Here is a 16,087-nt window from a genome sequence, read left to right as displayed (position 1 = left end):
CCTTGAAATACAGCTTTAGGACTACATTTCTGAAGTAATCACCACAAATGAGGCCCAAAGAAATACCAAAAGTGCATAATACCAATGTTTGGTACTTTGCACCTGCATTTGCAGTACAGATCCTGTGCTGTCAGATTCAGAACGGCTGCTGGCAACAAGTGAGAGACGGTCTGCAGCTATATCAGCGAGTGGGCTGTGATAGTCGCCATTTCACAAAACCACGGCCTGTAGCCTCCATTTTGTAGCCATCTTTCAACAGAGATTTCCTGACCTTAAGGGTCCCGGCCAGCTGACGCTAAGCACCTCCTGCCGCATTAACAGCTGCTGATTCCAAGAAGCCATCAGCAATGTTCAATCCAACCACACCTGAATTACACCCTTGGTGCAGCTGCCATATTTCCAAAGGTAATGCCAAATGACTTCTGAGCAGAATCTATAGGGGAAACTCAACTGTTCTGAGCTCCACACTAACTAATAGGGTGTCCATTCATTATCGCACATGTCACACCCAAATACAATGGGTTTAGCCATGTAAATAAACTAAACTCATCTGAATTCCTAGTAAGGGCTCCAAACTACCCGAATATAAATTGTGGGGAACAAACATTTTTTTTTTTTTTTTTTTTTTTATTAAATTTAAAAGGATAAGAGTCTATTGCCCCTTTCCCACTGCAGCTAAAAAACGGTAAATTACCGATTTTCAGTGCAATTTACCGTTTTAAGGCTGCAGTGGGAAAGTGCCAGAGTTGAAATACCGTTTAAAGCTAAATGATATTTCAACCCGTTTTTTAAAGCAGAGTCCTACACGTTAAAATAACGTTTAAGAGGCAGTGGGAATGCCTCTTAAACGTTATTTAACCTCCAGGCAGTCCCAGTGCCTGATGAGACCTAGTAGTTCTCACTTTGTGCATGTGTAATGAGTGCACGTGCATAATAAAGAGCCGCTCATTACATATGCGCATATGTAATGAGCGGATCATTAGTATGCATGTGCACTCATTACATATGCGCAAAGTGAGAACTACTAGCTCTCATCAGGCACTGGGACTGCCTGTACCCTGCATGGACCCCCGCTGCCTCCCCACTGCCCTGCATCCCCGTGCAGGTAAGTACAAGGGGAGGGGAGGTGGGGGCACAGGGCAGGTACGGGGGGGTTTACACTTGGGGGGGGAGGGATTAGGCACTCTTTACACTTAACACGGGGGGGGGGGGTTAGGCACTCTACATTTTACACGGTTCACTGCAATGGGAATGGTACTTAAATGGTATTTAAAACGGTAATCTGCTGCAGTGGGAATGCTTATACCGTTTTAAATACCATTTAAGATAACCAGTACTTTAAACTGGTCTGCAGTGGGAAAGCAGCATAAGATGAAAGCTGATCTATTGGGAAATTAGATTTCTGTTATAAAAGAAACATATATAATAATAATGGCCCTGATTCAGATCTGATCGCAGTAAAAATGTATTCTCAAAATGGGCAAAAACCATGTGCACTGCAGGTGAGGCAGATGTAACATGTGCAGAGAGAGTTAGATTTGGGTGGGGTGTGTTGAAACTAAAATCTAAATTGCAGTGTAAAAATAATGCAGCCAGTAATGACCCGGCACAGAAACAAAATAACTCACACAAATCTAACTCTCTCTTCACATGTTACATCTGCCCCACCTGCAGTGCACACGGTTTTGCCCTTTTTAAGAAAAAATTTGTACTGCGATCAGATCTGAATAAGTGCCAATGTCCGTATCCAACACGTGTGCACAAAAAAAGGGTATGTACAGTATTGTGGTATAAGTTTACTATGTTGTGCTAAGTTAAGATATTAAATGTTGCCATCTATTGGTTATAATTAGTGTTAGTGAAGTTGTTACAGTTTACATAACCGAGAAAGCAACAAATCAAAGTGAATGCGAACAGAACTAGTAATATAATAGTCATAAATGTAGATTTTATCATTCAGTTTTATGACTGGCTAAATATATGTTTATGTAATGGTGCGAATTGTTCTCCTGAATCATAAGCCCTAGCAATGCATTGTCATTGGTAAAACGATTACACATCTGTAGTATAATCATATAAATATATATATACCTTCCAATAAAACATTTGGGGATTGTAGTAAGTTTCTTTTTCCTGTCTTTGATTAGGTTTCTGTGTTCAGACATCATTTTGTAGAGTTTTTCTCCTTGTTCTGATATCATCATCCAGGTGTCCTGCTCCATCCCCAACGTCAGACCTGCAGGTGCCATCATATATTAGTTATTCAGCCCTGAAGCAAATGCAAAACCTCCCAGAAACACTATTAATATTATATATATTACATGGTGACACTGGACGCTGAAAACAAAATAAGGCAACTTATTTGTGCATAACGCCATTAAATTTGTATTGAACGATGACTGAATGGTGACGATGTACAACAATTACCAAATAGAGAACCCAAGCCTCCAAATAAGGATGAAGCCTTAAAACTAAGGAAAATGGATAGTGGGTAAGTAGATAACAATGAGAACTCAGGGAGGGAAATATTGAAGATAAAGTATAATTATTTGTAATTGTCTAGTTCTCCGTTATCATCTGAACAGTGCAGCCTGTTGTTCCTATGAAAGAAGAGTGAATTGATTTATGCATAGATTATCAGGGACTAACGCCATGTACACACAAGACTCAGCCCTGGTGATTTCCGCTGAGCTCCGTGTGTATCAAGATGTAGTTAAGCGGTCAGTGAGACGGCTGACTACATCCTGCCAGCCCCGGGAGCCGCGGCCAAATACACAATGTAGCAGGAATATTCTTGCCTGTGCACTCTATTTGGCCGTGTGAGCACAAACGGGGCAATGCAGGGAAAACCCTATATGCGATTTTGATGATGTAGTCAAATCGATTAGAAGAATCGCCCCGTGTGTTACACCCCTTTAGGGCCTAATTCAGACCTGATCTCAGGACAAATTTGTTCTCAAAATAGGCAAAAAAAAAGTGCACTGCAGGTAGGGCAGATGTAATATGTGCAGAGAGAGTGAGATTTGGGCCCTAAATAGTTGAGGAAAAGTTAGAACAGGAAGTGACATCAGAGGATGTGCATGAAGCTAAGTTGCTCGGTTCACCCTTTTGCTATCATAAATTCTTTGCCAAAATCTCCACCCAGGAGGCCGACCCAGTTATTGCACAATTTATTTATTTATAATTGTATATGTTACTTTAAATAAGCAAATTGTTTGCGTCCATATGGAGAGGTATTTTTATCTTTGACAACTGCAAATAGCTCTAAACTTGATGCATTTTGCTGTAACTAAAGAGAGTAACATACTGCTCTGTTTGCTGATACTTTTTTAGTGAAGTGGGTATTAAATCTGTTGTAAATAAAACTTTAACCGTATCTGCTGGGCGTGGTTCTTACAAATTGTCAGATTTTCGGTGGCCTGGGGAGACAATTTACCGGAATCATCCCGCGCAGTGAGGACCAGCCAACAAATGTGCAGCTGCAGAGGAACCCGAGTATCGCTGTGGTGGTAGGCTAATTTCCAACCCGTAGGGTGGTAGCCTGAGTCGCACAGTAACCGTGTGGTTGAGCAGGGTGGTTTATATGCACTGGTGGAAATTTTGAGGGCGGGGTGCTCTAAACCAGAAATGCGGTAAAAACCCTGTTAAAAAAAAAAATCTGATTTCTGGCCAGCATTCTGCATGTCTATGCAACTCATACTTTAATAGTGTACATCCCACCCATGGGGGCAACCTTAACCAATTCATTTTTTAAATGACAACAGAACTAAATAGTAAACCAAGCTTATTTAGCATTTATTTGTTACCATCAATAAAAAGCCATTAATTATCAGTTTGTTTGTTTGTTTGATAATTACTGTGGTATATATCTGTATATCAACCCCGTGGCAGAACCTCCGATATAAAAGTTAATAATAAAAATAATAATAACTACAACAACATCTATGAAACTATATAGACAGTTGGGCACCAGTAGTAAGATTTCAAAGGTCTACGGCTTAAAGGATGTGTCCTGTTCTGTTTGGAATTTTACAGAATATTGCATCAATTGTTCCGTAATTGAGGTTGTTATGGACACTGTTTATTGGCTACTGTACATAGAATGTACTAGGTGGAATAATGTACTCTGCATAAAACATACCTAATTTGGGGAGACTGTTTACAGCTGTTATGCCATTTACAAGTGGCTTTTTCAGCAATGAATCATCTTGCATCCTGTGCTGAATGAAACACATTCTTAAAAATAGAGACTACAGGAACACAGACGAAATCTTCCACCGACGGCCAAATCACGCTGGTGAAACGTATGAACATTTGAATCCAGATTTTGTAGAACAGTTTAGAAAATTTTGCTCACCTCTAATTTTAACCAATAATTCTTTCTAAACGAAGTTCACACTGATTTACCATAGAGTGATTTGTGCGAACCACATATGTTTATATTATTTCTTATACAGACTGTAAACTGTGAGATTTACTAAAGGCAAAACCGCTCATCAGATCGAAGGAAAAAAAAAACACATTTGCAGTCGGGAAACCTTGCTGGGATACAAGAGTCCAAATGATCAAGTGATGGTTTGCATGTGTCAATAATCACTAGCTGGGCTCCCCGGAGATTAGGATTTTAGGTAAGTATATTTTATGGTGGCACACTATAATTCATAGTTATTGGATCGATAATCAATTATTAAATGTGGGAGAAATAATAAGTTAATACTTATAGGACAATAAAATGTTATGTATTACAGATGCAATAATAAGTTTTAAGCTTACACTGCAATGGGTTCAATTTATTCACATGTTATTGCATGGGCCCAGCCACGCCCCCTTAGCCATGCCCCCACAGCCACACTCCCACAGCAATGCCCCCAAAGCCACACCTACTTACTTTTCCTTTTTTCTCTCTCTTTCAAAATGGCTTCCAGCCACTCCTGTTTCTCTTCAGCTGTTTTTGCCATACACACAAACCACTTGTTCTTGGCTGTGTTATGTATCTTCCAACCATTTACTACAGGGTTACCGCTGCTGTGGAAATCGGCTACAAAAAAACAACAACAACAAAAAAACACACATTATTCTAAATTGAAAAATAACCAGCACAATTATTAAATTACCAAGTGTATACGATAAAGTTGGGACAGAAATAGCCCATAAGCAGGTTGCACACCTAAAGATTATGCTTCTAATCTGCAGCATGCAAAGAGCACATACAGTATAGAGGTCTATGTACTAAGCCTTGGACAGAGACAAAGTTGATGGAAGTAAAGATCAAGCCAATCAGCACCTAAATACCATGCTACAGGTTGTGTTCAAAAAATGAAAGGAGCCAATTGGTTGGTTGGACTGTCCGTTTTACCTCTCTTCAAGGCTTAGCACATAGACCCCTTAATCTGCTACACCCCTCCCATTGGCTGATGCAGATGCTGCCATCTTGGATCACAATGATATGATCTTCGCAGAAGAAAAGACATTCACTGTTGCACAAAAGTGGCTGCTTAATGTCACAAAAGAACAATTACACTTTTACGTTTTTCTGGTGTGTAGATAGCTCTAATTGGTTTAAAGAAATCACGCAGGAACATTTGTGAAAAGTGGTCTACAGGTAAATGTGGAAGAATGATTGTGTTGCCTTTAGCAACCAATAGTATGAAAGCTTTTTGGGCTTAAAATGTACTAGAAATATGCCAGAACGTAATTGGTTGCTATATGCTGCACCAACTTCACAGATACCCTTATAAAATTTTAACAAATATCTCCTAATGGGGCAGATGTATTAAGCCTTAACAAGAGATGAATGCAAGGGTGATAAAGAGAGATAAACGTCCAGCCAATCACCTGCTAACTGCCATGTTACAGGCTGTGGGCCAGATTCTCTAAGCTTAAAAAGTGATAAAATGGAGAGTGATAAACAGCCAGCCAATCAGCTCCTACCTGCCAGTTCACAGACTGTGTTTGAAAAATGTCAGACAGGAGCTGATTGGCTGGCTGTTTATCACTCTCCATTTTATCACTTTTGAAGCTTAGAGAATCTGGCTCTCAGTTTGAAAAAAGTCAGTAAGGAGCTGATTGGCTGGATGTTTATCTCTCTTTATCACCCTTGCATTTATCGGTACTTGTGTATTATCACGGCGCCCATCGCATCACAGACCATAAGGCATGCGATGGTATGCGATGTTCCGCAATGTCCCCCGATGTCATACAATGTTAAAATTGTATGGCATTGTATATGGCATACAATGCCATACAATGCGATGCGATTATAAATCTATATACTGTAAATCTATATAAAATCAGCTCCACGCCGACGTGGATAGTGGAGGTATGAAAAGGTCGGAGGACGCGTACCGCCGCCCCTCGCGGGCTCGCTGCGCTCGCAACGCTTCGGGTTCACGTTCATACTGGGGGTGGCGTGGGGGTCCATTTAACATTGTAACCACCCATTAGGGTGCTTATACAATTTAAAATCGTATAGGGGGCTTAAATCGCATCGATGTGCATCGGGTGTATGGCATGCGATGCGATGAAAAATCATGCAACTTAATATCGGGGGCGCCGTGATAATACACAAGTACCCATTTATCTCTTGCCCACAAGTACCCATTACATCTGCCCCAATGTGCTTAATGTCCCTGTTATAAGACACAGACATTGGACTGTGCTATAATATGTAATTGCCGGAATATTAGCAGACTCATGTCTAAGTATATAAATCAGCTTCTACCTATCATTTTACAAAAACGTACTTGATAAATGCTAGCTAGAAACGGTTTGGTCGCTATGGGAATTTCCCTACTTCTCCGTACCTTAGGGATGGTAAGATAGTCAGTACAATGTCAGAGAGCCAGCACCAAAGCCCAGCTGCATTGCCTGTCTATCTATCATTTTTCCAAACATTTCCATCCAGGCTTTTTAATCCATTATCCTGTACAATGTACGCATGATCAGAACCAATATGATCTATTATGACCTACTTGGTTACTTTTAACTGAAAGATAGAAATCAAAATTAAACTCAGAATCTTGTTCAAATAAAGATGCCAGGATGTAGGCAAGTATCATATACACAAGCTTGGAAATGTCAGGGCCTCCTAGAACGTATTAGCCGGTCCATCAGGAAGCAGAAGACTATTTTAGTCTGTGTCTGTATGTCAGAGCCTTTTCCCAGGCAGAAATGCAGTCGTCTCCTCTATTGTGCAATCACATTCCACGACTAAAGGGAAAAATCCCTCGTATCAAAGCTAAAATCACTCTAATAGTAATTAAATTGTTCTTAAGTTGTTCGGGGGGGGGGGGGGGGGGTGTCACTTTATCTGGGAGACATTACTACTCTACTCTACTGATCTACACAAATTCCAATTTAGACTTCTGCCATTTAACATTTCATATTTCATCCTACTACAATAAAAAGGGTACTCTTCACCTAGCAAGGCGCCCACGATTTTGATCGTGGGCATCGCAGGTAAAAAAATTGCGGGCATCGCGGCCATTGAATGCACTAAAAATCGGGTGCGACGCGACCGACGCGATGCCCGCTATTTCCCATAGGGAACAATGTTAAATTTCTCAATTGACCCGATTTTACTGTTCAATGCCTCAATTGACACGATTTTTCCATAGGAAACAATGTTAAATGGCCCACAGAGGCCAAATAGCCACCCTGAAGTGTGAAATGGCCCCCACAATTGTTAACGCCACCCCACGATCAACGTGAACCCGAAGCGTGGCGAGCGCCGGCGGTACGCGTCCTACGACCTTTTCATACCCCCATTATCCACGTCGGCGTGGAGTTGAGAATAGAATAGTGTGGCGAGCCACCGAGCCCGAAGCGTGGCGAGCGCAGCGAGCCCCGCGAGGGGCCGCGGATACCTTCACAGGTAAACGCGTCCCTTCGCGGGCTTCACAGGTATCCGCGTCCCCTCGCGGGGCTCGCTGCGCTCGCCACGCTTCGGGCTCGGTGGCTCGCTGCGCTCGCCACACTATTCTATTCTCAACTCCACGCCGACGTGGATAGTGGGGGTATGAAAAGGTCGTAGGACGCGTACCGCCGCCCCTCGCGGCCTCGCTACCCTCGCCACGCTTCGGGTTCACGTTGATCGTGGGGTGGCGTTAACAATTTTGGGGGCCATTTCACACTTCAGGGTGGCTATTTGGCCTCTGTGGGCCATTTAACATTGTTTCCTATGGAAAAATCGTGTCAATTGAGGCATTGAACAGTATAATCGGGTCAATTGAGAAATTTAACATTGTTCCCTATGGGAAATGGCGGGCATCGCATCGGTCGCGTCGCACCCGATTTTTTAGTGCATTCAATGCCCGCGATGACCGCGATGGGCGCCGTGCTAGGTAAAGAGTACCATAAAAAGTATATATATATATATATCAATGGTGAATAGAGAGCGCTAACAAATACCACCACCTTCAAGAGATTAGATCAACATTAGATCAAAATATTTCTCAATCAAATGCAAGTTCAATTGTTTTTATAAAAAATGCATAAAATATGACATCCGTTTTATTTGCAGTTCACTTGATGGTTTAACAGCATAGATTAACGTCCAACCCTACGCGATTTGTCTCGAAAGACTTCATTAGGGGTAAACTGTGGGTGGTAAAGAATGCCATGTTGTGGAATCACACAGTAAAATAAAAATAATAAAAAATCTGAATTAATGACCATACGTACCAGAGTATACGGTATGTTGATCTTAAATAAGATCTATATACCGTATACTATGGTATGTATGGTCATGGTACATACACAATATGCAATTCATTAAGGCTAAATGGTTGATAACCAAGCCATTAGTGTTACCTATTGACCAATATTTTATGAGAACTGCCCATTGACCTTTTTATATCCCTTTAAAAATTTCCTTATTGGGAATTTCTCCATTTAAGAATAAAAAAAAAAAAATGAATTACTCGTATTGTGTTTCTGCAGTATACTAGTGGTATTTTGTTACTTGTATTCCCTATTCAATATTGTATAAAGAATACTGTCCTATAACACCATTTGTGCTCATGATTTTACAATGGGAAATTAAGTTATGAAAATAATGGGGGGTATTCAATCCGGGGTCACGACTGTCGATCTGTCCCGGCAGTCGTGACCCTGGCCCAGTTTGCTCAACAGCATATCGCCAGGCACGATTCAATGTCCTGCCCGATGATCACCGAAAAAGGGGGCGTGTCCCCGTAAACGGCCATGGATCGTCGAAATTCGCCCTTGATCGCGACAATTCACAGCCATTGACGACAAAACGGGCCCGTCAGCTTTTAAAGTCGGGCCCGTTCTGTCGATCTGCCTCTTCAATACTGTCAGACAAGACAGCATTGAATAGGCACCCGTCATTATTTCCCCACGTTGGAAATAGCAGCGGGGATTGGCTACCCCCTAAGTCTGTTTAGTAATACATTGTACTTGCTCATTGAAAAGCATCTACCTGTAGTTTGTATTGCAGATTTAATTGTCAGAGCAAGACAAAGAATAAAATGATACTGAATACTAATCATCAAAATAACAAACTAGTACACTTATTATTCTGCTAGCATTTGTGTGAGTGCAAAATTGTAAAGCAATTAAGTCTTGTTTATAAAACAATATGTTCCATTCTGTTTTAGCATAATCTGCAAAAAATTACTAAATGACTGCTTGTAATTTACGGTGTTCTGTAGGACCAGGGGTTTATATTGTTAAATTTTTTTTAAGAATTAAAAAAACAATATGTGTTTAAAATAAAACAGTGCTCCCATGGTCTTTAGTGTGGTTACCCACCGGTCAGGTACTGTAATGCCCTGTACACACACTTCGGTTTGGTCTATTTTTCTATTCAATTTTGCTTATATAAGCAAAATCGAACAGAAATTGAATGGACATCGAATGGTTTTCAGCTGCATTCGATGCTGATTCGATCCCGATGCGCGGGCCAGCGGCATCAGAATCTAATCAAAAATTAGAATGTGCAGGCAAGACTTTGGGGTCAATGAGGCCGGCAAGGGGGGTTAAATGGTGGGGATCGCCGAAAACAAGCAATCCTCGCTGTTTAACACCCCCGCGCCAGCCGCTCACCGTATTCAACGCGCCAGGAAAATCCCCGCTGTCAGAGGACGGCGATGATTCCCCCAAACAGCTAGGCAGCGGCTAATGCAGGGAACCCACTGCATTTATCCGTGAGCCTGTTTTAGCGGCCGCATACGCCGGTTCCTCCTTGCTACAAAAACCTAGTGAGGTTGAAACGGCGTGTACAGGGGGGTCAGTTGAATACTGACCCTGCGAGCTGTGACAGCGAGCAGGCAGCATTGCTCGCTGTCACAGCTCTCAGAAAGCATTAAATACACCCCTATATAGTACAGATCTGTACTATGTAGTCCAAATCTAATGCATTTTGCTTGCTGTTTGATTTGATCCCGATACGATCCCAATCGAATTGGAGTCGAATCACAAGCAAAATCGCACCGGTGAACACCTCTTAAGGGCTAAACCAGGAGTTGGATATAACCAACTGAGAGCTAGGAGGTGAGCAACGCATGTCTGAGAGGGGCGAGTCAGGCTCACAACCCCAACCAGCTCTCTCAATATCAGATGGTTGAAGAAGGATGACCCCGCTGTAGATGGAACTGTATCATTATAAGGTTATTATAGGGTTAGTTTCTCAATAATAAAACAAAAAAGAAATAAGAATTCTAGAAACAGAAATAAGAAAAAAAATGTATTTTTACAAGTGGCACTCAAGATCAACTATTTCATTGTATTTGTAATTGTATCAATCACATAACCTATACGAAGTGACCCAACATAAAACTATTATTTCATATTGTTAACTAAAATCAGCCAAATATTAAAATAAGTGCAAAGTGATATGTGTATAATTGTAACTTATAACTTTATTACACACATCCCCAGCACCTATTTTAGTATTTTACTGATTTTAGTTAACAATATGAAATAATACTTTTATATACTGTATATTTTCTTGGGACACTTCGATTTTGCTTACAGTAAATGGACATGGAACAGTTTTCAGCCACATTCTATGCCAATTTGATCCCAATCCGCAATCCCACGGTATGGAAATAAAAGAGAAAAATAGACTGTGCAGGCTAGACTATATATAGTACAGATAGACTATATAGTCCCAATCAAATGCGTTTTGCCTGCCATTCGATTCAATCCCGGTTTGATCCCAATTGAATCGGTATAAAATCGCAAACAAAATGGCACTGTCTGAAAACCCCTTAAGAATTGAAATGAACAAACAACAAAAACAAAACAAGAATACAGAGAAGACAAATTATTTAGCATATCAAACTAAACATGAATTGTTTATATGATGTGTTCTGCAAAGGATTGACATGCAAAAATACACATCTACTGTATATATTTGGTTTAAGACCATCATCTTCATTCCGTGTCTATGTATGAAGTAGAGATGGGTCGTCCGCGAACGAACCGGATCTTTTGAACGGATCCCATTCAAGAACGAATGAGCCGCCGATTCCAAAAAGGTGATCCGTTTCAGTTTACAATGCATTTTCCTAATCTCAGTGCTGCCACCTGTGGCAGCTGAGATGTACTACCTCTGTTGAAAGAGTACAGTGCTGTGACTACAAGTGATAGAAAGATTAGCTGCTGCTGCCAGGGATGGACATCGGTGCAGACGCCATCGATGGTTGCCATCGATGGCGATTCTGCACCCAGCCATCGATCAGTGTTTTTACTCGGTCATGTATATTCCCCTTTTTTCTGTAAAAGTGAACCGAGGAGTCGTCTAAAAGATCCGTAGCGGTCCACCGAGAGATCCGTCGGATCCCGGCTCAGCTTAATGATCCGTTTTGGCCATCTCTGGTATGAAGCAGTGATAAGGGAAGAGAAGTCAATCAGAAGAGAAGTGGCTCATGGCAACCAATCAGCTGCTCTGTATTCTTTTATATTATGCAAATCATAGATGGTACTTCAGTGCTGATTGGTTGCCATGGGCCACACTTTCTCTGGCTCACTTCTCCTCCCTTGTCACTGCTTCCTACATCTGCCCCTGACAGCCCCTTGTACATGAACATTGTATGACTGCATGAGGTAACAGCAGACATTTGCACAGCAGGAAATAGTTGCATTGTCAGCAAAAATGACAACAGCTTTGTGTGCATTGCTGGGATTATTTGCATACACACCTGTTCCATCATCAACATTTTCTACCTCCATCACTTCTGTGTTAATGCGTCCTCGGAAGAGATAACGCTGCCCGTCTGTGGATGCTTTGCTATTCTTCAAACGCCTTCAATAAAATGAAATGAATTTAATATAATTACTGTAGTGAAAAGAAGCATCCTTATGTAACATCAGGAATGTTAGCCACTTTGGTAAAGAGGTCGCACTACTGTACATGCTAAATACAGGCAAACCAATCATTGAGCTTGTAATTATACTGTTATGGACATGCGCCCTGTAACATGTCATACATTGGTAAGACATGACGATTCATAAGCTATATACTGCATAAGTGTGTGCGAGGGGATGCGGTGCACTTAATCCTGTGTCAATGTCGACTGTGTCGACATTCGGGGGGAAAAACCTAGACCATGCCAACCTAATGCTTATGTCGACCTAATGACCTGTCGACATTGTCCCATGTCGACCGTGTCCCATGTTGACCTTGCAGTATGTCGACCTAGTGGTGTCAACCTGATGACTGTCGACCATCTTTAGCAATACTGGAAATGCTATGCCTTGTATCATTGCTGTTCCATAGGTATACATGCTGTATATAAGTGTTGTTTTAGATTGTAACCCTGACATATTCCATGGTTTATATACTCGGTGGTGTTTAATTACAGTTTGTTATCACAAATGTACAGAGAATTAGTAGGAAGGAGGCATAATCCTTAGCAGGGAAACAACTAGTAACTAAACCATTGGCTACTCCCCAAGGGGATACGGTCATTTGGTCTACAGCAGGTCGGTCGACAAGCATTGGGTCGGCACCGTTAAGTCGACATGGTTCTAGGTCGACATGGGTCAAGGTTGAAATGGGTTTAGATCGACAGGTCATTAAGTTGACACATGCATTAGGTCGACAGTGACAGTCAAGAGATCGACATGGGGTTTTTCACTGTTTTGTGAGCCGACATGTGCCGACAGGCAGTATTTCATGCCTTACCATCCACTAGGGTGTGGTGGGAGAATAAAATAGTGTGCCAAGCACAGCGAGTCACCATTCCCGAAGCATGGCGGGGGAAGCGAGGGGATGCGGTGCACTGGAAACTGTGTCCATGCCGATGGTGTCAACATTCAGGTAAAAAAAAACAGTGAAAAACCCCATGTCGACCTTTTGACTGTCGACCTAGACACTGTCGACATAATACTTGTGTTGACCTATTGACCTGTCGACCTAGACCCATGTCGACCTAGACCCATGTTGATATTATCCCATGTCGACCTAGAACCATGTTGACCTCTACCCATGTCGACCAAAAGGTGTCAACCTAATGCTTGTCGACCGACATGCTGTATACCAAATGATCCCAACCCCTCTCCAAGAATATATAGATACTAGTAAAAAAAACAGTCAAATGTCAGACCCCAGCACCGGATTATAGAGGGGGAAGGGTCGCTTCTTACACAGTTGCTGACAGTCTGGCATGTGTAAACTCACCAATTCCCGCACAACTCCTGGCCAGTCTAGGGGTAGAGACCATTAGCCACCAGCAGCTGGTCTGGGAGGGGAGATTACAGGACTCCACCCCTCCACCAGGGGGGATGTGTAATATGGAAGAGAAGGTGGGTGCAATGTATATAGGGGCAATATATGGTGGGGGATGCAGTGTACATAGGGTGAGTGCATGAGTGTGTGTCCATGTGTTTGTTTGTGTGTGTGTTTATGTGTCCGTCCCAAAAAGAGCTCTGTCAAGGGCCCTCCAGTGGCACCATAGCAGGATATTTATACCATCATGTGGAAGGCTGGATGCCTTCAGCTACAAAAGTCCCAGGCCTTTACTTTTCAATAATGTCTGGGAGACTTCTAAATATAAGTGAATTGACCCTTCTAGGAAAGCAGGGAACAGCATCCCCCCCCCCCCCCTAGAGAAGTGGGCATTGTGGGGACACTTGATGACAAGTTGGGTGTTTTATTGTTTCTATGCAGGGTAAATACTGGCTGCTTTATTTTTACACTGCAATATAGATATCAGTTTGAAGTACACCCCACCCAAATCTAACTCTCTCTCTCTCTGCACATGTTACATCAGCCCCACCTGCAGTGCATATGGTTTTGTCCATTAGAGAGTGATTGTACCTTTCCAAGTGAATCAGAATAACCCCTAAATTGAACTGAAGCAACAAACTTGCTGAACCTTTAAGTACATTGACTCTTTGGAACGGACGAGACAAAACAACAACAAAGAGATGTGGAGACCGATGGGCCCAGGTCCAAATGCTGTCCAAGTCCCTGTACTGTAGCTACTGTACATGTCTACATTATCAGTCACTGTGACTGGCTAACACACAGTGTAGCAAATTGTCAGTGTTAATGTATATACAGCCAGAAAGAGGACATGATGTGTGAGATTGCATGAACACTGCTGTCAGCAAGTTCCCTTCATATCATATCCCTTGTTTCCCTAAGGAAATACAGGAATGTAGATTATTTATCTAAAGAGGAGTAGAGGGAAAAATACACAAATGCAAACAATTTACATAACTCTACGACTTCCACAAGACTTCCGCAAAGCCGCAGCTTCCAAGACACTACATGTGGAACCGAAGCAGCTATTAATGAGCAAAAACACATACTGTATATACAGTATAGAGCATATCATGGGGCAATTTTCCTACTTCTATGGAAGATGAGATGTTGCCCCTAGCAACCAATCAGAGTCTACTTTATATAGCACCTTGTACAAGATAATAGATAGAATTTGATTGGTTGCTATGGGCAACATCCCAACTTAATAGATGTGCCAGTCACTGACCCGAATACGCAGCAGTCTGCAGCTTCTTACCTGTGTGATGTGCTGAGAGTCTGGGTACAGCACTCTGAGAGCCCAATGTATCAAGCTTCAAAAAGTAATAAAATGGAGAGTGATAAACAGCCAGCCAATCAGCTCCTACCTGGCCATGTTACAGGCTGGGTTTGAAAAATTACCGGTGGGAGCTGATTGGCTGGCTGTTTATCACGCTCCAATTTATCACTTTTCGAAGCTTGATACATCTGTCCCTCAGTTCGAAAGGAGCAGAGGGTGCTGCCACCTTCGAAATTCTCCCAAACCCAAATTTCTCACAGGCACTCACATTAAGCACCACTATAATACCCCTTTTACACCGCCGCAAAAAAACGGGTCAGCGGCCGGCCAGACCCGGGTCAGCGGCGGTGTAAATGGGTCAACCCGTGTCCATTTACACGGGACTTCTACCCAGGTCCTGACCTGGGTTGAACACGGGTAGAGGGCAGTGTAAAAAAGTATGCCGGGTTATCTAACCTGCCGAGCTGCTTACCTTGGTGCAGGGCTTGCCCCTGGAGCAGCGGTCGGGGCCCGGCGTGGCGATTGGCGGTCCTGGCACTTGGAGATGATGTCATCTCCAAGAGCCGGCTCAGGAAGCGCCTCCACTGGGGGGGGGGGGGGGGAGCACATAATTGGATGTGCTGGTGTATGCTGTATGATATAAAGCTTAAGTAATGTTTTATATAAACATATTAAAGACGGGGGCAGACACTTGATGCTCTGCACAACAGAAATCCATGTGTTGCTCTGTTCTGTTTCTGTATGCATAACCATCCATCCCGCATAACTTGAGAAGTTGATTTGCTGCCACTTACCGATGTTTTCTTTTGCAGTAGACTATAAGATTATCAAATAGAAAGAAAATCCTCTCCTGAACGTTCCCAGAGGAGATTTTTAATAGGCCTCCGTGCATCAGCATTTCAGTGCAAGTATCCGTTATGCTGGATCCCTAATAAACGTAAATATTAAAAAATCCTCAAGTATAAATCATTTGTTTTTAGATCGTAATAAAACAAAACATCAAAACAATTAGCAATGCAGAAAAAATAATACAGAATGATGTACTCAAAAGCACAAGTTGCCAATGAATAGGG

General features: G+C 42.2%; 1 protein-coding gene across 1 annotated transcript in view; it reads right to left on the bottom strand.

Moving 5' to 3' along the window:
• PREX2 (phosphatidylinositol-3,4,5-trisphosphate dependent Rac exchange factor 2) overlaps positions 1-16,087 on the bottom strand; it is a 284,012-nt gene that overhangs the window by 182,824 nt on the left and 85,101 nt on the right. The window contains exons 7-10 of the mRNA XM_083187220.1: positions 15,809-15,942; positions 12,168-12,271; positions 4,889-5,038; positions 2,092-2,236 (exon numbers count right to left, since the gene is read on the bottom strand). Coding sequence (XP_083043346.1) covers positions 2,092-2,236; positions 4,889-5,038; positions 12,168-12,271; positions 15,809-15,942 — 533 coding nt within the window. The remainder of the gene's footprint in view (positions 1-2,091; positions 2,237-4,888; positions 5,039-12,167; positions 12,272-15,808; positions 15,943-16,087) is intronic.

Source organism: Crinia signifera, chromosome 5, assembly GCF_055691185.1.
Source record: "Crinia signifera chromosome 5, ASM5569118v1, whole genome shotgun sequence".
Classification (NCBI taxonomy): Eukaryota; Metazoa; Chordata; class Amphibia; order Anura; family Myobatrachidae; genus Crinia; species Crinia signifera.
This window is presented reverse-complemented; position numbering and strand designations above follow the sequence as displayed.